Genomic DNA, 23,804 nt, shown 5'->3' on the forward strand with positions numbered 1-23,804 from the left:
TTCGAGTTAAGATCATCAAAAACTCAAAGCTAATAGAGGCAACATCTAAGACACTGTCTCAAAAAATAAATCATACACAAAACAAGAAAGAGTACTAGCCAAATTAGATGACTGGTCATTATTAAAGTATTTAAAACCATAGAAATACATTGTTCTTTTATATAGATTCCGGTAATAGTTGACATTGCTAAATCAAACTTCACGAAAAAAAAAAAAAACTTGTAGCATTTACTTAGGTCCAGTGTGTCAGATTTTTGTGATGACATTAGCAGTGGGCTTCCATTTATGTTCTTGAAATCAACTTCATTTCAAGCACTGATTTCAGTGTTTTTAAACATATTTGTATAGGTTCTTGACTGTATTTCAGTGTTTGTTTAATTTAAATTCGAGCACCTGTTCTCTTCCAGAAACATGATCAAGTCCTTCTACACTGCTAGCCTTTTAATCGATGTCATAACAGTGTTTGGCGAGCTGACAGATGAGGTGAGTGTGTGCCTGTCTCAACTGAAGAGGAGCAGTGTTGCTTTCTATTGTTTTATGTCTTATTGTTTCTTCAGACCATCATGTCTGTCAGAAGTGTGAATGGAAGCAAAAATGGTCATTTTTCCAACTACATTTTGAAAGTCAAATGAAACAACATTTTACACATAGGGTAGGAATGCTTTGGAAGATATTTGATTTATCACTTAAAGAAGAAAAGAAAAAGAAACAAGAAGGTAATGTAATTGTAAATACAAATGCTTAAAGAAAAAGTATGGAACAAAAGAAAAGCAGAAATAAAAAGTTGTTTATCAAAATCCTATCAATACCATTATTCACTTGACAAAGATGAAGATGGGGCAGGAGAGACAGCTCAGCTGCCCTTTCTAAAGTAAAAGTGTATAAAAGGACATTCATGTCATATACTAAGTCACCAAAAGCCAAGCAGCAATGCTAAGCAAAGTAAGCTTCTCCATTTTACTGTCTCATATTAGATGAGACATTTCCTAGCAGTCAGGACATTTCCTTCAGTTCTTGAAGAAAATGGTATAGACACAAATGTCTGTATACTACATAACAAGATTTTCAAATTATATGAAATACTTAGTACAAAATGTTTAAAAATTTGTAGTTATAGTTGGAGATTTTTAAAACCTACTCAGTCACTGATTTAAAAAGAAAAAAAAACACAACACAAAATAAAACCAATAGCTTCAACAATCACTAAACTCATCCAAACAAATACTGGCCCCTGAAATGTTTAGAACGAAGAAAAACCAGATCTTTCAAACTGTGCTTGGTGAAAATGTTAGATGTTGTAACTACTTATGGAAAGAATTGGCAGGTTTTATAAAATTAAACACACTCCCACCTTTTCTACCAGCACTTCCTTTTCTGGTACTTACCCAAGAGAAATAAAAACTTATGTCTAGAAGAAGAGCTTACTCATTGGAAATTTATTCATAATAGCAAAATCTGAAAACAACTGAGATGTCTACATCTCAGCAATTGATATGCAAAATTGTGATGTTATTCAGGGTGATACAGAATTGACGTGATGTAGCCTAGAATATGGATACATTTTGTAGAAATGCTGGTCAAAAGAAGAGTCAAATGGTATGCTTTGCATGTTTGCCTGTGTATAATAGGTAGCTAATAGAAAAGTTCATCTAATAAAAAAAAACAGGAAAGAGAAGAAAAGTACTTTTAAGGACTTCTTTAGGAGAGCAAGGGAAACAGATTTGGAAAGGGCTATAAAGGAACATTATTAGTTAGAATTATGTATTTTGGGAGGAGTATTATTTAGACCAACATCTGTTTATCAAAATAATAATTAATATGCATAACATTTATACATTACAAATTATATGTCAGCTTTATTGCAAAATTTTCAGTATTGAACTTTTTATAGGCTTATCTAGGGTAAGTTGGCAGTTATAAAGTGGCTTGCTCTATCCTGGGATTAAACAAATGGGTAAAGACAGAAGGAAGCAGGTTTTCACTGTGATAGAAACTAAGTGCAAGAGGAGAGAGAGAAGTATATTGTGTTGCAAAATTAGAGGATCTTACTTCATGCTTCTGAATACATTGGTTTATATATATACACTTTATGCATATGTGTATATGTTGTTTTATGTACATAATTTGCATGTTTTGTGAATATGTATTGACAACGTGTATGTAATATGTGTAAAAAGCATATACTGCCTATTTCCTATTTCTCTATACAAAGACTATCTAAAACAATGAAGTGCCAGTAGCATAGAACACCCTAAGTACCCGATTTGATTCTCAATAGCAGTCTTTTATAACAGGAACCAGTACTCTTATAAAAATGACTGCAAAGCACTGCATTAGGTTAGACCTTCTTGTGCAAAAAAAAAAAAAATGCATAGTGTGGTCATAATCAAGAGACACAGGACACACCTTAAAGGGGCCGCATTGTCTGTATAAAGAACAACTTCCTCTGGACATGGTGGTGCACACCTGTGGTTCTGAATGTGGAACATGGAGGGAGGAAGATGTCAAGTTGGAGACCAACCTAAGCTATGTTTAGACCCTATCTCTAAATAAATAAATCATCTATTTAGAATATTTATAAGTAAATAAAGGAATAGAAGGAGAATGGATAAGAAAGGTGTGGACATCAGTGCAAGTCTGATAACTGTGGACAATAACCTATGTTTTAAAATCATTGGGGCCATATAATAAAGTGAGTAAATAATGGAAGAACAGAGAAACTCTTTATAGCATTTAATACTATTAATTATCTTCCTTCAGATTACTTAATTGCTTCAAAGATAGAAAGAGTAAAATTATAAGGAAAACACATGGGCCTCTTTAACCAGGTTATGAAACCTGGCATCACTAGTATTGGAGCAAGCCAACATCACCATTATCCTATTCAATATTAAATAGTTTGTAGCAGTGCTGTTCAAAATATATGATGTGAACCAAACATGAAGAAACATCCAACAGATCTAATCAATAGACATTTTATAACTATGCTAGCAGTTTTTATGTCAGGGTCAGGAAAAAGTCTTTATCAGATTGAAAATAAATAGACATGATTACTAAATATGACTAAATAATGCATGCTTCTTAGATTAGATCTTCTGCCTTGGGAGAAGTAACAGCAGAGGAATTACCAGTGCAGCTGACACAATGTTATGCTGTGGAGCAGATAGTACTGCTGTGTGTAAATACTCCTGATCTTGATGTCTGTGGTGAAGGAAATTGTCTTCCATCTGAGAAATATGATTGCAAGATATGTGGAATATCTTGACTAGAAAGAATGTGTCTTCTACCTGTATATAATATATACTGTTATTAAAACTTTCCCATAAGTTTAATGAAACTATATTATTATATAGTTAACATCCATATGTTATTTGGAAATCTTAGCTAATTCGAACATACATAACAATGCTATGATAATAGAATGGATAAATTATGTGGGTTATTTATTATTTAATTATTTTTTAAGTAAATTCTGCTCTCTTTAAAATCTGTTTTGTGAGATTATGGTTGCTTTGAAAATTCTGCAACTATAAAACTTTTGTCTAAACCTCTCAGGAATTATATGTGAAAGTAATTAGAAGTACTTTGCAATATAATCATTATTAAAACAACTTTTATAGCTTGTGTCTCAAGTATTTCTCACTATATTTCATTGCTGCTGGTACTATATTGACATCTGTTGCTTATCATACAAACAATAGGTATCATACATATTTTAGGGACCAGAGCGCTGTAGGCACTAAGAGATTATTAGTCATTTGTTATCACTGCTTTAAAAATGTTCTGAAAGCTGTAAATTCCCTCTCAGGAGGTTTTTTTCTTTTTCCACTTCTTTTTATTACTTGGGGATCTTACATGTATCTTCAACACTGTCCTCAACCCCAAGTCAGAATGTGTATTCAGGTTTAACAAAAAGCGTTTACTGCTACATTTTAATCATTGTGCTTGAGAAATTGAAGGCAGAAATAAGTAAGCAAGTTGATTTGAGGCTTCACTGAGAATCAGGCAACAAATCCTTAAAGGCAATAAGGGGGAAAAATCACATAGATAGTCCAGAAAGAGACAATTTTAGATGAAATTCATCATTTTTATCAAGTTCTGTAATGATTCTGGAGCTAATATTAACTGCACATCCACGATTGGGAGGTAGCAAGGGAAATTCTGTGACTGAATGGAAATTAAGAACAGTGAGAATAATAGAAGATACTGAGGAGGGAGAATTCAGAATAATTGTTAAGAATTGTCTTTATTTAAGTTACTATTTTCAGGGTGGTAGACAAGGATTGAATAGGGAAAGTAGACATTACATAGTCAATATGAGAGCTGTCACTTGTTCAGACCTGGATTTTCAGTGGTGGTTATGACGGTAAGGAGTTGGATTCTGACTGTGTTTCTGATAGAAGTAGGTGATAAGAGCATGAGGAAGCTTGGTCTTGAGCAGCTGTCAAGAATGGTGTTACAAGTCACTTGTGGTAGCATACTTTAATCATAGCCCTTGGGAGGCAAAGGCCAGAGGATCATGAATTCCAGGCCAACATAGTTTAAGCCTAGCCTCACTAGTGCCTTAGAACAATAGCAAATAACAAAAAGGGAGAACTGCCATTAAGACACATCAGAACTGACATGAGAAGAAATAGATTTAGTGTATAGTAGTGGCTTAATGTCAGTTAAACTACAACTCTGAGATCTATGAGATCATTATAAGTTTATTAATTTAGGACTACAAGTAACTTATTCTAAAATGAAAATATTCCATAATAAAAAGGTTTCCTCCAATCTGATGCTTTTTACTAGGTTTAAAAAAGAGGGGGAAGTGGTGCCGGAGAATTGTCTGTATTCTGTCAATCATGTTTCAAATAAACGCTGATTTGCCAGGGGCAGGAAGTAGAGGCAGGAAAACCAGACAGGAAATAGAAATGATGTAATGAGAACAGGAGAATTCTGGGAAGAAGGAAGTTGATTCGTCCCATTCCTGCCCAGACCACCAAAGCAGCAGGATGTGAGCTGCCCCACTTAAAAAAGGTACTGAGCCACATGGCTAACATAGATCAGAAAAATGAGTTAATCAAGATGCGAGAGTTAGCCAGTGAGAGGCTAGAGCTAATGGGCCAATCACCTTATAATTTATAGAGATCTATGTGTGATTTTTGTTTGGGGCTTAACAGTTGTGGGGACCTAGTGGGAAGACAGAAACCCAAACAAGCAGGCCTGGCTCTTCATGTTACACTTTCTCAGGTTTTAAGTCGATTTTTAGTTACCCATGTTGGGTGCCAGTTTGTTGTGGTAAGGACACTTGTTGGTTCCCTGCTGCTCAGCCCCCGAAATAATCACACAAAAACTGTATTAATTAAATCATTGCTTGGTCAATCACTTATGTGTATTGCTAGCTAGCTCTTACATATAGAATTAAACCATCTCCATTATTTCATATTTTACCACGAGGCTGGTGGCCTACCAGCAAGGTTTTAGCATGTCTGTCTTTGGAGGTGGCTCCATGGCTTCTCTCTGGCTCTGCCCTTCTTTCTCCCAGCATTCAGTTTTGTTTTCCCTGCCTAGCTAAGTTTTGCCCTGCTATAGGTCCAAAGCAGTTTCTTTATTCCTTAGTGGTAATCACAGCATACAGAGGGGAATCCCACATCAAATCCCCCTTCATTATCATGTGCACTTAGGTTGAGAACACCTAATCCAGCTATGTGTTTTCATGGCAGTCCAGTCATTATGAGGGTTAGCGCAGGTGACAAACTGAGAACTCAGTGGAAATCTCCATGTCCGTTGCTGACTCTACCAGGTCAAATTTGCCATTGTCAGTGATTTTCATCAGTTCACTTAGAAAACAGGAACTTGGGGCCAGGGACAAAAGTAAAAGCTCCTTTTACAATTCCTGTTTCCCAGAAAGGATGTCTTAATCAGCCAAAAAGAGTGAATGGATTTTACAAATATTGACATCTTGAAATTTTCCTCTTAAAATATTTTGCATCATCAAACATTCTTTCTTTTTACAGCAGCATTCAAATGTCCATTAACTCAAGTTAAAACTGTCAGAAATTTCTGCTACATATTATTCATGTCAAGGTTGTGGAAAATAGGGACTTAAAACAAATTTTTCTTTATTTGCTGTGGGAAAGTTTGTTTCATGTTTACTAATATAAGCCCTTTTTCACTTAAACCAATATTTTCTTAAAACTTTACATACTTAGGAAAGGTGCCCAGGATGGTTTCAACATCTCACAATTGAAACTAGGAGTGAATCTTATACAGTCATAATACGACTCTACCGCAAAACAGACAAGATTAACGTATATAAAGATGCAGTTCATTTGTTTGCAGAAGTATCCTCTTTTTATTAGATACATTCTAAATACACATTATGTAACTGACTTTGTAAAGTCTTTTCCCCTTGGTTCATATATTTCCATCTGAATTAGAAGTTTTGTCATGATCATTGTACCTTACCAAAAACATTACTAAGTAGTGTGCCTGATTTTACTACTAAACTCTCATAACTATTGATAGCTCTGTATCTGTAATGATGAGATCAATCAACCCTAAGGAAAAAGAATGAAGCAGTAATATCTTACTGCTGTGGTTTGAATCAGGTCTCTACAAATATCCAGGTGTCAGGTGCTTATTTCCTTGGATCCATTACATGGAAATGGTTGGACCCTGTGGAAATCTTTCAGGCCATTGAAAACATGCCCACCAAGGATATTGTGGGACCCAGGCCTTTTACTCTTATTTCTTGGTGCTTAAGTGTGTGGTTTCTTCTCCAGCAGAAGATAAGAGCCAAACTTTGGGTGAAAGGCTCACATATAGAGATGGCAGTTACTGGGTGGCCTTCATGTTGGACTGTATGTAATGTTTGTGCTGTCTTCTTCATTCTGTCTCCCTCAGCAGTTAGCATAATGCCTGCCTTGAGGAAATGACAATTAATTATTAACTTCCTGCAAGCCAGGGGGGCTATTTGGTGGTAAATATTTGAGCTGAGCCTTGAAAAAGAGGAGACATTTGACCACAAGATGACCATGGTAGAAAAAGGAAAACAGCATGAGGAAATAGCGTGCAGGAAATGGCATGGCAGAGACTGAAGCAGAATCATAAATGTGGAAGGTTTTTTTGTTCACTTGGTTCCTTAATGTCTCTGAGTCTTGGAGGAAGTAAAATATGACTTGTGTGTACTTCAAAGTGGTTATGGAGGACCAAATAGGAAAGAGTAGAAAAGTGCTTTATAATCTGGAGAGTGATAAAAAGTTGTTGGCTAAAACTTATGACTCTGCTTTGGATTTCTCTTATCCAACTCACCCATATTATTCTTAACCAGAACAGACTGATTTTCTATTTATCTTAACTTTTATTTATTTCTGCCTGTCTGACTGCATAGACCTTTCTTTTTACCTGTCTGGTCTTGCCCTTTTCTCCTTTTTTTTCACATCATGTTTGTCTTCAAAGAGAAAACTGAAATACCATTTATACTCCCAGGGATCTCTGAGCATCCTGTTTTTCTTTCTGAATTTATGGTGGTTTGAACAAAAATGGTCCTCAAAGGAAGTAACACTATTAGAAGGTGATTTTTTTGAAGTAGGTGTGGGACCTTGTTGAAGGAAGTATGACACTGAGGATGGGCTTTTCGGTCTCATTTGCTCAAGCTTCCCACAGTGTGACTGTTAATTTCCCGTTGCCTGCAAGATGTAGCACTCTCAGCTCCAGCACCACATCTGTCTGCATGTTGCCATGCTCCCCATCATGATGATAATGGACTGAACCTATGAAACTGTAAGCCAGCCCCCAGTTTAAATGTTTTCCTTTCTAAGAGTTGTGGTCATGGTGTCTCTTCACGGCAATAAAAACCCTAAGAGTATTGAAATACTTAGCACAAGAGACAGGTTTATTTTTTTTTGCTTGTTGGAGCTGATATATATTTCCTGTATGCCTAGCTTGATGATTAGCTCCAAGGGAAAGATGGAATTCACAGCTTACTTTACATCTCTTTGATTGCTAATTTAAAGTCTTAATAGCAAATGTTTATTAAACTACAAAATATTCATGGTAACTAATTATATGTAAAATAAGTAATAACTTTAATTTTATAGCTGGAGAGTAGGATATTGAACATTTTCAAATAATATCATTTGTAGATAATGAGATTCAAGTGGACATGTAAACCTGGAGATTCTTAAATTAGATAATTTAGTGTTTGTTTACCATCAGTCCCAGTTTGTATGGGATTTTGAAAACATAACTCTAATGGAAACTTAGTGCTTAGTGCTTTGACATTTTTGCTTTGTTTTGTTTTTATTAAAGACAGTGAAAGAGAGGGAAAAACAGTAATCCATATGCTAATGATATTTCTGGAGGTCAGAAACTGCTAGTCTGGTGTGGTGGCTCATGCTATAATTCCAGTACCTGGGAGGCTGAAGCAAGAGAGTTACCACAAGTTTAAGACCCGCCTGGATTATACAGCACTCACTAGTCTAGACCAACTAGCTTAGCCCTGTTTCAAAAGTCCCCTATCCCCCAAAAAGTTCAATCATCAAACTTTGGAAATTTCAAATTTTCTCTATAACTGTATAATCAGTCTTTGGAAAACTTCCTAACCTGAATAATGCATTCATAGCCAAGCAACTTACTACACTATTGAAGAAGATGATAATTTCTGTGAGCACACATTCATCAGATGGAAGATGTTGTTAAGCTGCTACATTGCACTATAACAAAACCAGATACATGGTACAGAGAGCAGATAGTAGGCTGCCTTTGGTGATGTCAGCATGTTTATAGGTGAGAAAATGTTTTATAAATATAAGTATGTAACTATAAATTATAGAAAATATTTTTAAGTAAATTACTTAGTTTTAGAATGGATAGGTCAGGAAAACCATTGTGAGAAATTAATATTTGGTGTACCCCATAAGGAATGAGTAGAAGTAAATAAATGGAAGAAAAAGTAGAAACAGCAAGAGCTAGCAGCACATGTGGGCCTGGACATGTTTAGGGATAGAAACTGTGCAGAAAGCTATATAATGAGTAAAGTGGGCAGGAAGACTAAGAAGCCTGGGTAGTTATGAACTAAGTAGGAAAGACTTTTATAGCCAAGTGCATGGGGAAGGCACTGAAAAGATTGATATAAATGGGTTTATGTTTTAGAAGATTGATCTGAGCACTGCATGAGGAAAACACAGAAGAAGGTAATTAAAAACATAGAGACATGTTAGGGGATTAGGGGGATCTTAGAAATGTGGAGATAGAGAACATGATATTTTCTAAAAGCAAAATCAGTTGAATATGGTAGAAATGGCCAGAGATAGGATGGGGTACTAAAAATGACTCTCACAGACAACCAGTTTTAAATGAATGACGTTAATTGGGTAGAGGAGAGGCTAGTTGTATATGTGACTTCATAGTGGAAATAACCACATTATCAGATATTCATCAGACGCAAATTTGGGCTAGTTACATACATTTAAGATTAATGAAGAAGCCATATAAATCAGTATGTAGACAGACAAGTTCAATGACTTCTGTCCTGATGCTTGTAGATATTTCTTAAGTTGTAGAGGGGAGAAAGACAGGCTGCTACAAGTTAACTACTGTACCTGACAGTAATGCTAAAGATGTGTAAAGCTGGGAATGTAGGGAGAGGGCAGTGGAAGAATTGGGAGAGATGTATTAATGGATCTGCAAGAGTATGTCATCTGGAGGAAATGCAGTCCAGCTCAGACACTGCCAGATAGAGGGAACACCAGGGTTCCAGAGCCTCTGTTGTTTACAGCTGTAGACAAGTTTGCTGATACTGTGGGAAGCAGAAGTGATGTTTTCAAGTCCTCTGAGTCACACTGACTACTCCACCAGTTTGCAGTCTCTGCTAGAATAGGAACCTTCGGGCTATTCTGAGGCTGGATGGGGGTCTAGGTAACAAAAACAGGAAGGAGAACAACAGTCACAAAACAGAACTAACAGTTTCACAAACAGAAATGGTCCAGGACTTAATATACTGCTGTCAGGTTTGTCGAGGGAAGGCTAGAAATGTCCACTAGCCTTGCCCAAGAGAAGTGAGAGAAGCTCCTCTTCGCTGAGGTACAGACCCATACCACTAAAGAGATGGGCACATTCAAATTGTCTGACTTAGTGTGTGACATGAGTGAACATAGAAGAAAGGAAACAAGCACACATCCAGTGAGCTCAACAGTGAAACCATGAAAACTTTTAAGTGTGGACAGTTGCTTGGGAAACTTGTTAAAGAAATGGAACGATGTGCAGCCAAAGCTGAAACCGGGAAATGGGAACCAGGCCTTAGTGCTGGTATTTTCAGCTCACCTTTAGACACCAGGATGATTCCTGCCCCGTCCCCTTGAGAGCTGAGGTTATCAGCTGGAGCACTTAGCATATGACAGCTTAGAAGTTACATTAACCATGTATCACTTTTGTCAGCTTTATTGTAATTTCATGGATTTGTGGATATATGTATATAATATATTATATATATATATATATTTTTTTACAGAAACGAGTTGTCTGTTATTACTGTCATTTATATTTTACCTTAAAATTCCATTTAACCTTTTTCCTTTTTCTTTAGGAATCCAAGAGTTAGGAATTTTGCTGGCATGACACACAAACACTTGCCTTGCAGCCTTTGTCTGTGATGTAGTGCTGCAGTATGCTAATGAGAAGTCCTTCTCTTGGATTCTGCCAGGCCCTGACCACTGGGCGAATCAGCAGTAGAATATAGGGATGGTCAGACTCTTAGAACTATACCACTCAAATAGAGACTTCATCTCAAGAATGTCGCCGGGCGGTGGTGGCGCACGCCTTTAATCCCAGCACTCGGGAGGCAGAGATAGGCAGATCTCTGTGAGTTCAAGACCAGCCTGGTCTACAGAGCTAGTTCCAGGACAGGCTCCAAAACCACAGGGAAACCCTGTCTCAAAAAAAAAAAAGAAAAAAAAAAAACAAAAGAATGTGACTTAGCCCGTGTTAGTATTCTTATTTTTATGTTACCATGGTCTGATGGTGCTACAAATATATTCCCTTTTAGAATGTGAAACACAGAAAGTATGCAAGGTGGAAGGCAACATATATCCATAACTGCTTAAAGAACGGAGAGACACCTCAAGCAGGCCCTGTTGGAATAGAAGAAGATAACGGTATGTATCTATTAGTCCTAAGCAGAAATGTTTCAGTAGAATGTTGAGTTTTCAAAAGATTTCAAAGTTTTCAGAAGGTACTAGCAATATTTTTCATCTACAATAATTATAAAACCAGGAATTTGGACACACTTAAGATTACTGCTTTACATGTGCTGTCTGTCCATGTCAGCTAAATGTCTCCACTGTCACCATATCTACCTAGACTTCATCGTTACATAGAAAAATACTCACAGGGTGACCTAGAAGTGTCATTATTAATGTTGTGATTTTTGTGTATTTTTTAATTGTTCTGTATTAGCAGGGGATAGGGTTATACTTTACATGACTCCAAAAATTACAGATCATACAAAAGTGGGAAGTGAATTTTTAATTCCATATACTCATCTTCCTAGATCTTACCAAAATTTAGATAGTAAATACTTTAGTGTTGTTTTCTTAATAGAGACTTTTTTTAAAACTTCCAAGCAAATACAAATATGAATGGATGGATGGATGGATGGATGGATGGATGGATGGATGGATGGATGTCACATAAGCCCTAGGAAGAATGCAGTAATCATTAATTGGTGAGATAAAAAATAACCATGTACTTACTAAAAGCTAGAGTTATTTAATGAATGGCTGTTAGTGCTGTCAATGATGCTGATCAGCTGTAATTCACAGGTGGCTTATGGGAAACGGAAAGCAAATATATTAAATTACTAATATACTTAGCATGAGACCTAGCAATCTAGTTATTTCCCCTAGATCAGGAGTTCTCAATCTGTGGGTCATGGTCCCTATTGGGTCAAATGACCTTTTCATAGGGGTTGCCTAAGAACTATCAGAAAACAGATATTTACATTGCAATTCATAATATGATTGACTGTTGGTAGGTCCAGTCATATGCAAGCCCATTATTGGTAGCTGTGGTGCAGTGAGACCATGATTGCATTAGCTATGTCATTCTAAGAATTTAGCATTTCCTGGACTTTCTCCGTCATTTTCCTGATGCTAGTCTTTTCTCTTCCTTTTCATGATGTTCCCTGAGTGGGTGCTAGTGGGTGATATAATGTCCCACTTGGAACTTACTACTCAGCAAGCACCTTGAGTCTCTTACATTCACCACCATTCATTGCAAGGTGAACCGACTTTGAGCCAGACTGAGAGCAATTATTTTTGTTTGAATGTCTCTAGTTTGATTTCTATTGCTTTGACCAAAAACAGTTTGAGGTAGTTTTATTAGAAAAGAATTATTTCCGCAAAAGTCCATCATTTAGGAAAATCAGGGTAGGAGCTTCAACAGACTTGAAACCAGAAACCATAGAAGAACACTGTTTTGTGGGTTGCTTGGAAACTTATACTTGCTTGCTTTTTTATATAGCTCAGGGTGCCTTGGTCAGGGAATACTGCTGCCCACAGTGGGTGGGACTCGCCTACATAAAATAATAATCCAGGCAATTCCTGTTAGACATGCTCTCAGACCAGTCTGATCTGAACCAATCCTTCAATTGATACTCTCTTCTCCTGACTCTAGACTAACTAAGACAGATGTAAATATAGATATTTAGAAGGAGGCTTAGTACTGTGACAGTTAAGTTAATCAACAGTAGTAAGTTCTTTCCAGGGCCTGAGATTGCCTGAGCCACAGGTTTTTGGTTGGTTTTCCATTACCAGGCCTGGGTTCTTTGCTGGGAAGCTGAGCTCATATCTAGTCAGAGATAAGATGGTTACTCCCCTAACAGTCATGCCATTGTTGTGCCTGTATGTTGGTATTGTAGTTTGTAGGGCTTACAGCCAAGTAAGACCATTGATGCCAGCTACCTGATTTTCACCTTTTAAGAGGTACTATAAAGATTATACTAGCCGGGCGGTGGTGGCGCACGCCTTTAATCCCAGCACTCGGGAGGCAGAGGCAGGCAGATCTCTGGGAGTTCGAGGCCAGCCTGGTCTACAAGAGCTAGTTCTGGGACGGGCACCAAAGCTACAGAGAAACCCTGTCTCGAAAAACCAAAAAAAAAAAGAAAAAAAAAAAGATTATACTGTTGGAAGGAAACATTCAGTTTAGTTCTACTTCTACTTAGTTCTTAGTTCTACTACCTGACTTGCAGGTACTATAAGATAACCACACGAACTTAAGGATTTGAAGCTAGGACCTACGTAGGAAAAGAACACAATGTTTGTTTTTATGGGACTGAGTTACCTGACTCAGGGTAAGCTTTTTCAGTTTCATCCATTTGCCTATAAAGGTAAGAATTATGCTTTTCTTTACAGGTAAATGAGATTTCATTGTGCATATATAACACATTGTCACTAGCTATCTGTCCACTGATGGACATCTAGGCTAATTCTGTTTCCCAGTTATTGTAAAGAGTGCCAGTAAATATAGATGAGCAAGTACCTCAGGAGTAGAATGTAAAAGTCCTTTGGGTCTATGCCCAGAACTAGAATTACTGGCTCATGTAGTAATCTTATTTTTAGCTTTTTGAAGAACCTTTACATTGATTTCTGTGGTGGCTTCACCAATGTGTACTCCAACCAACGGTGAATAAAGTTTCCTTTTCCTCCATTTCATCACTATTTTCTTTAAGTTGTCTTTTTTTATGTATATTTTGATCTTGTTTTTTTCTCTTGCCTGAATCCTCTCAGGTTTTCACCACTCCCTACCCATCCAAATTCTTATTCTTTCTCTCTCTTTAAAAAAGAAATAAACAAAACACCAAAAGGACAAAAAAAAATACAGAAACAGCACACACACGCACATGCACACACACACATATTTTGTATTAGCTAACAACTCCTGTGTTCACTCATTGAAGAAAATTATTTTTCTCTCCAAGCAGGGATCAATTGCAAATAACTTCTTGGATAGGACTGGATTGTTGTACCCACTTCTCTATCTGGCCTGGGGTTTTGTGTACAGGTCTTGTGTGCTGTCACAGTTTCTCTGAGTTCAGATGATCATCAGTCTTGTTCCTGAAAAATGTTATTTCTTTGTAGTCTTTCCACCTCCTCTTCTGTCTGGATTCTTGAGCCTTGAGGGGAAAGATGACAAAGCCATCCCAGTTAGGACTGAGTGCTCTCAAGCTTCTTCCTCTTTGTTACTTACCATCTATTGCAAGACCATGGTTCTCTGATGATATACTTATCTCTGGGTATAACAGTATGTCATTATGAGTCATGTTACTGCCATGTTCCCTTTGCAGACTAGAAGTAAATTTCCTCTAGGGCAGTCTAGTCTCAGATTCTTGACCACCTTAGCGGTGTCAAGAATTGGGTCTGTATATCATGGAGTAGACCTTAGGTTTTAAACAAAGAAACCCTGGTTAGTTATTTTTGTAACATTGTGCCACTGGCAGCAGTGTCTTTTTTGCAGGCAGGTTGCTATTGTAAGTCACAGGGTTCATAGCTTGAAGATAATGATGATTACTTTTCTCTTCTGATGGCGTGTATAGTACTTTGCAACACCATGTATGCTAATTAGTACAGATGAAGCTTTTAGTTGGGCTCCAGCTCAATTTCTCCATGAATGATAACATGAGTGATGTCTTCAGCAATAGAACTAGCATTGGAAATTCCTGTACTATTTGGACAGAGGATCTATAGGAACACCGTTGGCCAATGACTACAGGATATAGCCCTACCTGTGCTAAAGAAAAAAACCAAGGTTTTACTTGGTGGTGTAACATGCATAGTTAGGGCATTGTTCTCACCATTGTATGTTAATTCCTATTAAATTATTTTCATATGTCTGCATATACTTAAGCTTCTCAGTAGTATTTTCGTATGGCTTTTCAAAAACCTTTTAGTGTTATTTGTCTCTTCCCATATTCCCTCCTTTACCCTGCCCTCCTATCACCCTCCCCCTTTTAATCCACCTATTCTAGTTTCCTCTTCTATTGCTACCTTCCTAATCTCTTTCGCTATTCTAATTGAAGCATACATACATTATATTTAAAAGCTAGCATCCACATATGAGAAAAATGCAATGATTGTTTTTCTGGCTATAGATTACCTTTCTCAAGATGATTATTTTAGCTTCATCCATTTACCTGCAAATATCATAATCTCATTTTTCCTAATAGTTGAACAATATTCCATTGTGTTTCTGTACCGCATTTTTGTTACCCATTCATCAGTTCATGGACATCTAGTCTGTTTCTAATTTCTAATTATTATGAATAGAGCAGAAGTGTACAATCTGAGCAAGTATCTCTGTACTAAGATGTAGAGTACATTGGATATATGCTTAAGATTCTCGGGGTTTTTTTATTTCTTCTTTTGGTTTTTCAAGACAAGGTTTCTCTGTGTTGCTTTGGAGCCTGTCCTGGAACTCTGTAGACCAGGCTGGCCTCGAACTCACCTGCCTCTGACTCCCAAATTCTGGGTAAAGGTGTGTGCCACCACCGCCTGGCAATGGTCAGCCTTTTGAGGAACCTCCATGCAAATTTCTCTAGTGGCTGTACCAATTCCTCTTCCTCACTTTTTCTTCTATTATATTCAGGATATCTGGTTTTATGTTGAAGTCCTAGATCCATTTGGAGTCAGTCAAATTTTATACAGGATGTAGATATAGATCTATCTTCATTCTTCTACATGCAACTATCCAGCTTACCAGCATCATTTGTAGGAGAAGCTATATTTTCTCCAGTCTGTATTTTGGGTATTTGGACATACATCTGAATATTCAGTTTAATTCCATTGATCATTGCCCCATCCCCAACATGCTGTTTTATTACTATAGCTTTGTAATGCAACTTGAAATGTGGGTTGAGCATTTGAGACTTCAAAGCCCACCTCTTAGTGACATTCTCCTCCAGCAAAGCCACACCTATTCCAACAAGGTCATTTCTCTTAAAAATGCCAGTCCCTATTGGCATGTTGGGGCCATTTTCTTTGAAACCACCACATTTCACTCCCTGGCCCCCATAGGCTTGTAGCCATATCATAACGCAAATCTACATTTAGTCCAACTTCAGTAGTCCCCATAGTCTGTCACAGCGCAACTTCAGTAGTCCCCATACTCTGTCACAGCACAACTTCAGTAGTCCCCATAGTCTGTCACAGCACAACTTCAGTAGTCCCCATACTCTGTCACAGCGCAACCCTGTTTAAAAGTTCAGTTTCTTCTGAGACTCGAGACAATCTCTTAACTGTAACCACCTGTAAAATCAAAATGAAAAGCAAATTAGATTCAACATACAATGTAGACCTTGCTGGCCTCAAATATAGAGATCTATCTATTTCTGCCTCCAGAGTACTGGGATTAAAGGTGTGCACCACTACACCTGGCCCTAAGCTTTTCTTTAATTCTGTTTCATAGAATTAAACTTAGCTGATTAGACTCTTACCCTGAACTCTCAACTCCCTGTATTCCATCTAACATCAGGCTTTCCTTTAACCTGTTTATCCCCCTGAACACAGGATTTAACTCCACCCCGCTTCCTCCGACCCCTTTCTCCTTGAACTGTCCATTTTGTATCTCCGTGCTCAGCTCGCTCCTTTCACTGTAGTTCTTCAGAAGCCTGAACACTAATAACCACGTGACAGAATCAGGACTAGGCTGTTTTAACATTTCCTCTGCCAGTGCCATTAATCAAAATCTCTTCAATTTAGCCTCAAACAGACATTTTGGACAAGGGCAAAACACCCAAATTTTTAGCTAAAATATCACAAATTTTTAGCTAAAGTAAACTGTGTAGTCCCGCCCCCCCCCCAGTTCAAATCATCCTTAGCACCACTGTCTTCCTTGTCCTTACAAGTATGGCTCATGTAGCCACTCTTAAATCATTCAGCTGCTTTTCTAATCCAAAATCCACTTTTCTCCAAACACCTATTATAATATACTGTAAATATCTGAACATAAAATTTCATTTTTAATTTTTATTAATCTTTGAACAACAGTAATAAATAATAGCCTGTACATAGTAAATATTGAATAAAAGACAACTATCTAAAAAACAGTCCATTTTGGACATTTATATTAGCCTATTTTGCCAAAGAAATTGTCCTTATTTTTCACTTGAAGTGTGTTTTAAAGAAATAAATATGTGTAAAGAATGTGTAGACCTGGTTGTTACTGTCCTAAGGAAATGGTATTCATTGTAAGTCAAAAATTTTTTAAGAAAATAAAAAAATTATTTCAGGAAATAGCATGCTTATCAGATACATTATGTGGAATTGTGTTTGTCATGTGATAGAAGAATAAAGTACTTAGCAATTGTGTTTCAAAATGCCTGCTTCAACTTTGAAAGTTCATTATATACAGATGTTGAAGAAAGTGAAGATGTTGGTGCCACCTCTCTGCCCACTCAGCCGCCTCAGCCATCATCTTCAACATATGACCCAAGCAACTTGGCACCAGGCAGCTACAGTGGGATACAGATTCCGCCAGGTGCACATGCTCCAGCTAATACACCCGCAGAAGTGCCACACAGCACAGGTATGAATTCAGTATTGTGTCCCCATTTTCATAAAAATTGCATAGTTCTGAAGCTAGAAATAGCTCACTTAGCTTAGTGGGTAAGAGCAAGCTGCACAAACATGAGGACCTTAGTTCAGATCCCAACACACACATAGAAGGTTGACCATGGCCACATACGCATATATAACCCCAATATTAAAGAGTGTAGAGACAAGGAGATTTCTGGTCTTGCTAGCTTAGCTCCAGATGTTTTTGAGAGACCCTACCCATTCACATACCATGTACACTACATCACACACAGGCATATATAAGCACCATGCACTACACCACACACTCACACATGCATATGCTCCACACACAATACACATGCACCACACACATACATGCACATATACCACACTCAGGCATATACACAAAAAATGTTTTTAGAAGTAGGAACAACACTTATATTTGGTCCACATGATGATGTTAATAGAGTTTGAAACATTCTGTTTCACTTTTGTTTTAGTATTTATTACAGTCTAATTTTTTGAGCAATGACAGGTGCTTATATGTATTGATTACTGTTTGCTTCTTATTTTGCTAATGATGTTTTCTCTACATTATAGAAATGGCTCTTCCCTTTTTTGTCTTCTTCCCTATCTGTCCTCTCCACTATAGATTTAGACTAGTTCTGCAATACTAGATTCTTTCTCACTGGGTGTGTTAGTTAGGATGCTCCCTCTGCCTCTTCATGGTCTCATTGACAGTGATGATGGGGTAGGTGTAGACACTTACACGTAACAGCAGGCACTCTTCCATTTCCTTGTATCACTGACAAAACATCTACCTTCCTTCCAAATAGAGACTCATTTACAACCAAGATTTAAGCTTTAGTATGGTTTGGGTTTGTATACATTGCCTTTATTATTGATGAAACTGACCATTGTCTCACTGTCTCTCTTATGTCATCACATAGCATACATAGTTCACCTGGATCCCAAGGCTTTATGGTGTGTGTCATGACATAGCTAGTGCAGCAATGTGACTTTGTTCTTACATACAGTTCATGAAACAATTTTTAAATGTTTTATAGTCTTTGGAAATATTTCTAATCTAGAGTCCCTAAACAAAACTAGCTACCCTAGTGTATCTGCCGTAAGTGAATACTGCTCAAAATGTACCTGAAAGAGTAAACACAGGCATTCTTACAAAATAAGCGTGCCATGCGTTTGGAAGCAGATCACAATGTTTGTTATTTCCCACTAAACTGTAAACTTGAAATAATTCAATTGACATCTACTTCTCTCACCCTATGTTTTTTCTCTGTTAGATGAAATTAGTATCATGCCTACTCCTCACATTTATTTAATTATCAACAGAATCAGAAGCATAGAATTGACTAGTACTTAGCCATAATGCATAGTAAGCATAGAACTGACTAGTACTTAGCCATAACGCATAGTAAGCACTCTACTAATTAGCTTCTTTTCCTTATTCTTTTCTTGCCTTCTTTCCTTCTCCATGGAGAGTCAATGGGCATTCAAAATCATTTTGTGAATCAAGACAAATATCATATGTCAGTGTAGCATCTACAGAAAGATGACCTGAAAGGTACTACTGTAGAAACAGATCTGAGGGTGTAGGAGGGAGACCGCTTGTTTGTCCCAGCTGCCCAGAACCAAAATAATCACACAGAAACCATATTAATTAACTCACTGCTTGGCCCATTACCCCTAGCTTCTTATTGGCTGATTCTTACATATTAATTTAACCCATTTCTATTAATCTGTGTATCACCACGTGACTTTGGCTTACTGGGTGAAGTTCCTTCTGGCTCTAACAGGACTACATGGTTTCTACTCTGCACTTCTTTCTCCCAGCATTCAGTTTAGTATTTCCTGCCTAGCTAAGTTCTGCCCTGCTATAGTCCAAAGCTGTTTCTTTACTTATTAATGGTAATCACAGCATCCAGAGGAAAATACCCACATCATGAGGGCAGCACTGTAGTTAAATTACTTGGGTTCGATACAGATTAACTTTGTGTGAGAAACAGCAAACTATACTTTTGGTAGGAGGACTATTTGATTGACCTATATAAAATTGCTATTTTTGTACAGTGGAAAACTTCAAATCTTGAGAGCTTTGTATGATCCCACTAATAGTATTTATTGTTGGGAATATTCATGACAATAAATATTAGGAGGTGCAATCTAGGAAGTATTCTAGTATGCACAGTACATTTTAGTCTGGTTAACAAAAGCATGTGATGGCTGTGTGTTCTCTTTCCCCGTCTCTCCATGAACATATTTGTATAAATATAGCATTCTATGTATCCTAATTACTCCTTCTCTACCTCCTCTTTCATTCATCAGAGAAAGTAATAAAAGTAAAACTTCTAAGAAACATATTCAGTGAAGAACGGAATTTGAATTCAAGATTCTGACCTCATTTAGTTAGCTAGTTGCTGCCTCCTTTCTGTGTCCTTTGTCATCCTTGGTAGGTAAGGATCTAAAATCTTTTCAAATCCAAAGCTGCTTTCTCAATGACATACTTCTGTTTAGTTATTAAGTTCAGATGCTGGATCTCCTCTTAACTCCAGGTTCTTTTCTGTTACATTTATCCAGTTCATAGCTGTCAAATAAAAGAAAGCAATAACAGTTTTAGTTTATAAACATAACAGATGTTTCCCCTCTTGCCCTCTTGAAGAGTGATTTACCTTCTCCCATGTAATAGGTCCAGGATGCACTTTTATCGAAGGGAAATCCTTCAGATAGCTGAGAAGAATAGTATGTACTCATTTACAAGTTTTAGTTCTTCCACAGAAAAAGCAGTGGGTGCAAGCAGGCCGGAATAATGGTTGTTTGCAGTGTTTGCCTTTGTGCCTAAGCCACATGGGACACTAATAATGTTCACTTTATCTCTCAAAACGAGTGCTTCTTGCAGTCTATGTTATAGAAGGCCTTAGCAGAAAATCAAAATAGATAAATATGATAGAATTATATTATTGCTGCTAACTTTTGGGTGTTTTGTTTTGTTTTTTGAGACAGTGTCTCACTATGTACCCCTGACTGGCCTGGAGCTCTCTATGTAGATAAGTTGGGCTCTAACTCACATAGATCCTCCTGCTTCTGTCTCAGGAGTACAAGGATTAAAGGTGTTCTCCACCACCCAGCCAGTGCTTGCCTTTTCATTTCTCACCTAACACACTGCAAACCTGAGTTCTGTGAGGAGCTGTGGAGGAAGAAGTTATATTCTTGTGTTCTGTGAGGTGTCATTTACCGGTTGACATCCTGGCCTGTGTTTTTATCTCAGTGCCATTTCCCCTCATCACATGGAGGATGTAACATCTGGTTTCCTACGTTCTTACCTCTGCTTCTCTTAGTCTTTATAGGTCCTTCTCTTTGCTAGGCCTCTGCACCCCACTGCATTTCAAGGCTCTGTTTAAATTTGGGAGTTAATCTTTTTCAGCTTCCTAACCAACTCTCATGTCTCCCTTCTAATATGCTGGCTAAGTGTAACTCAGAAGTTACATTCTGACATAATAGTTGCATTTTATTGAGTGACAGGAAGAAATAAATGCTCAAGCACACTGCTTTCCTCCAGGAGTGGATTTTAAGAGACTTATCTCACTCCACCATATTGCAGTCTAAGTTGTGACCACTGTACAGATTGCCCAGAGGGACCTATCCAAATCCAAAACAGACTTAAAAAAAAAAAAGCAGATGAGAGCATCCAGTGACTAAATAGTAACCTAAAAGACATTACCAACCTACCAGGTATTTTTGAGCTTACGTCAACCCATTATTTGGTTTCCACAAAAGGGCAGACCTGCCTCTGCTTCAAGACAGACAGGAAGAGACACATTCAAACTATCCTGCCTCAGGCATGTATGGCTGAACGATTGACCGAAAACTTAGTAAGATGCACACTGTGTGTAAAATATTCTTTACATGGAATAATCCTGTATAACTAGGCAGTTTATGAATCTTACTGTGTTCTTAATACAGCTTATCACACATAATTATTTGAAAGTTATCGTAGGATGCTGGCCTGAAAGTGTGGCCTTCTGTGAAGGAGTCAGTTGAAAGATTTAATCTATGGAAGAGTATGAGTCACTTGGGAAGGGTTGGTGTTACCTGCTCAGAGGATGCGGACGGCCATCTCTACTTGTCTGCCTTTTTGTTAAATTAGGTTTGACAAACAGCCTCTCAGACCTCCTAGCTTTCTAACAGTCTTTGTTAATTGTTGTTTGAGGCAAAGTCTCACTGTGTAGTCATGGCTGGTCTGGAACTCACAGAGATCTACCTGACTCTGCCTCCCAAATCGTGGGATTAAAGTCATGCACCGCCATACCCAGCTTTCTAACATTCTTTTTTTTATTATTAACTTTATGTGTGCTTTTAAGTATTTATGGGAAAAATATGTCAAATGTTAATAGCTAAATATACTTTGTTAGCATTCATCAAAATTAAGCAAAAGGTCACTGAATTGTTCAGCATAAATTTCCTGTGTCTCCTGGCTCTCCCTTGAAAGGTACGTCCTCTGTAGTACTGTGTGTGGTAGCAAAAGGTGTAAAAACATGAGTTTCTTAATAATGAGTTGTTTTGTAAATCATGATCCATGCATTGAAAAGGAGCATTGTAAGGCCATTCAAAGGGAAGCAAGAATTGTATGTATTAATCTGGCGATACAGTGTCTAAGCCGTATGAACTCCAAAGCACACAGAGCAGTCTACTTACTATGCAGACCTAATTACTATTTCCAAGACATATGCCATACAGAATTGAATTTTCAGAAATCATGTGGTTTCTGGAGTTAATCAGCTTGTCTTTGTTTACTTTCCCTGCTGATCTAATCATTGTAGTCTTCTGTTATAAAACTTCAGTGCATTTTGCTAATTTTTAGATGAGTAATAGGCTATATCTGGAGTACAGTGCTAGTTCCTCATTCAGTATGATAGTGTTGACAAGGCTTAACAGGAAGTCAAGCTAATCACTCATTTACCTGGAAGAAGTACCATCTTACAAATATTAACTGGAGAATTGTAGTATTCAATTTCACATGGTTTTAAACTGTACTCTTCTGCCAACTTAAAATAAATCATTATTTTGTCTCACTTTGTCCTCAAGGATACTTAGCAGCTTAAGGGATTAAATGGTGGGAAGGGAGCCTCCTCCTTTAAAGATACATGGCAACAATGTGACCACATAGCCACATACATATAAGTAATATGATAAAGGATGAGCAGGTCACTGTTACTTGTTTATGAATGTGTACATAGATAATATATAACGGCAATTAAAGAAAAGAGGCATTGAATTGAGAGAGAGCAAGGGCATACATAGAAGTGGTTGGCGAGAGGAAAAAATAGGGGAAAATGGTGTTATTATATATTTCAAAGAATTAAAAAGAATTGAAACACTAGTCATGAAAGTTAACACTCATATTTTCCTGCTCGTTTTCTGTTCCAGTTTGTAATATGTTAATTAATCAATTAATTAATCAAATTAATTCATCAGAATGAAGAAAATGTTCAAATAGTGAAATAATTGCCAACTGTTGATTGCTTTCCTAATACTTTATTAGGAGATGAAGCACTTTCTGCATATCTCTGGTTTTCATTCACAGGCGTAACGAGTAATACCGCGCAGCCTAGTCCACAGACTGGTCCGGTCATCGATCCTGACCTGTATACAGCTTCCCAAGGTGAGTCATCCAGCTTTCTGTAGGCTGCATTGTGTTTCTCCTTATTTGGGGTGGTGTTTGTAATTGTTCCTTGACTTTACCATATAAGTTTGAGTATAAAGGATACTCAAGTTTTTTTTTTTTCAGTGTCTCTGTTCCATTGTCAAGGGAACCAGGATTCTACAAGACGGTCAGAGAAACCCACATCCAAAGACACTCACTCCATTTTCTTTCTTTACTATTTTTTTCTCTTCATTTGTTCTGTAATGGATATAATGACACATGTCTAGCCACAACTACTGTGAAAGCTTATGGTCAATTACATTCCTTCATTTCAAAATCACTATGTGTTGTCATTGTGATTTTCCTGATCTGCACTACATTATTACACTATCCAGAAAGGAAAAAGCTAACAATGATGAAAATCGGCATCACTGTCTGCAGTTCACTAATTTGATGGCTCATGTTGTGTTGATGTCATCTTCTTCATTTTTCTCACTTCTCTATTTTTTTGCCGCTAGTTGGATTTGAGGCAAATATTTATTTCACATTCAGTGTTTAGATCTTATGGTCATGGAAAATCAAAGCAT

The 23,804-nt window shown here is 37.3% G+C and overlaps 1 protein-coding gene across 4 annotated transcripts in view; it reads left to right on the forward strand.

Annotated features, from left to right (window-relative positions):
• Window positions 1–23,804, forward strand: part of Vta1 (vesicle trafficking 1) — a 54,781-nt gene that overhangs the window by 24,555 nt on the left and 6,422 nt on the right. For all 4 annotated transcript variants that reach the window (XM_075948513.1, XM_075948532.1, XM_075948524.1 and 1 more), the window contains 4 exons: window positions 408–483; window positions 11,033–11,141; window positions 17,392–17,565; window positions 23,158–23,235. In XM_075948513.1, the coding sequence (XP_075804628.1) occupies window positions 408–483; window positions 11,033–11,141; window positions 17,392–17,565; window positions 23,158–23,235 (437 nt within the window). The remainder of the gene's footprint in view (window positions 1–407; window positions 484–11,032; window positions 11,142–17,391; window positions 17,566–23,157; window positions 23,236–23,804) is intronic.

Source organism: Microtus pennsylvanicus, chromosome 1 (genome assembly GCF_037038515.1).
Source record: "Microtus pennsylvanicus isolate mMicPen1 chromosome 1, mMicPen1.hap1, whole genome shotgun sequence".
NCBI lineage: Eukaryota > Metazoa > Chordata > Mammalia > Rodentia > Cricetidae > Microtus > Microtus pennsylvanicus.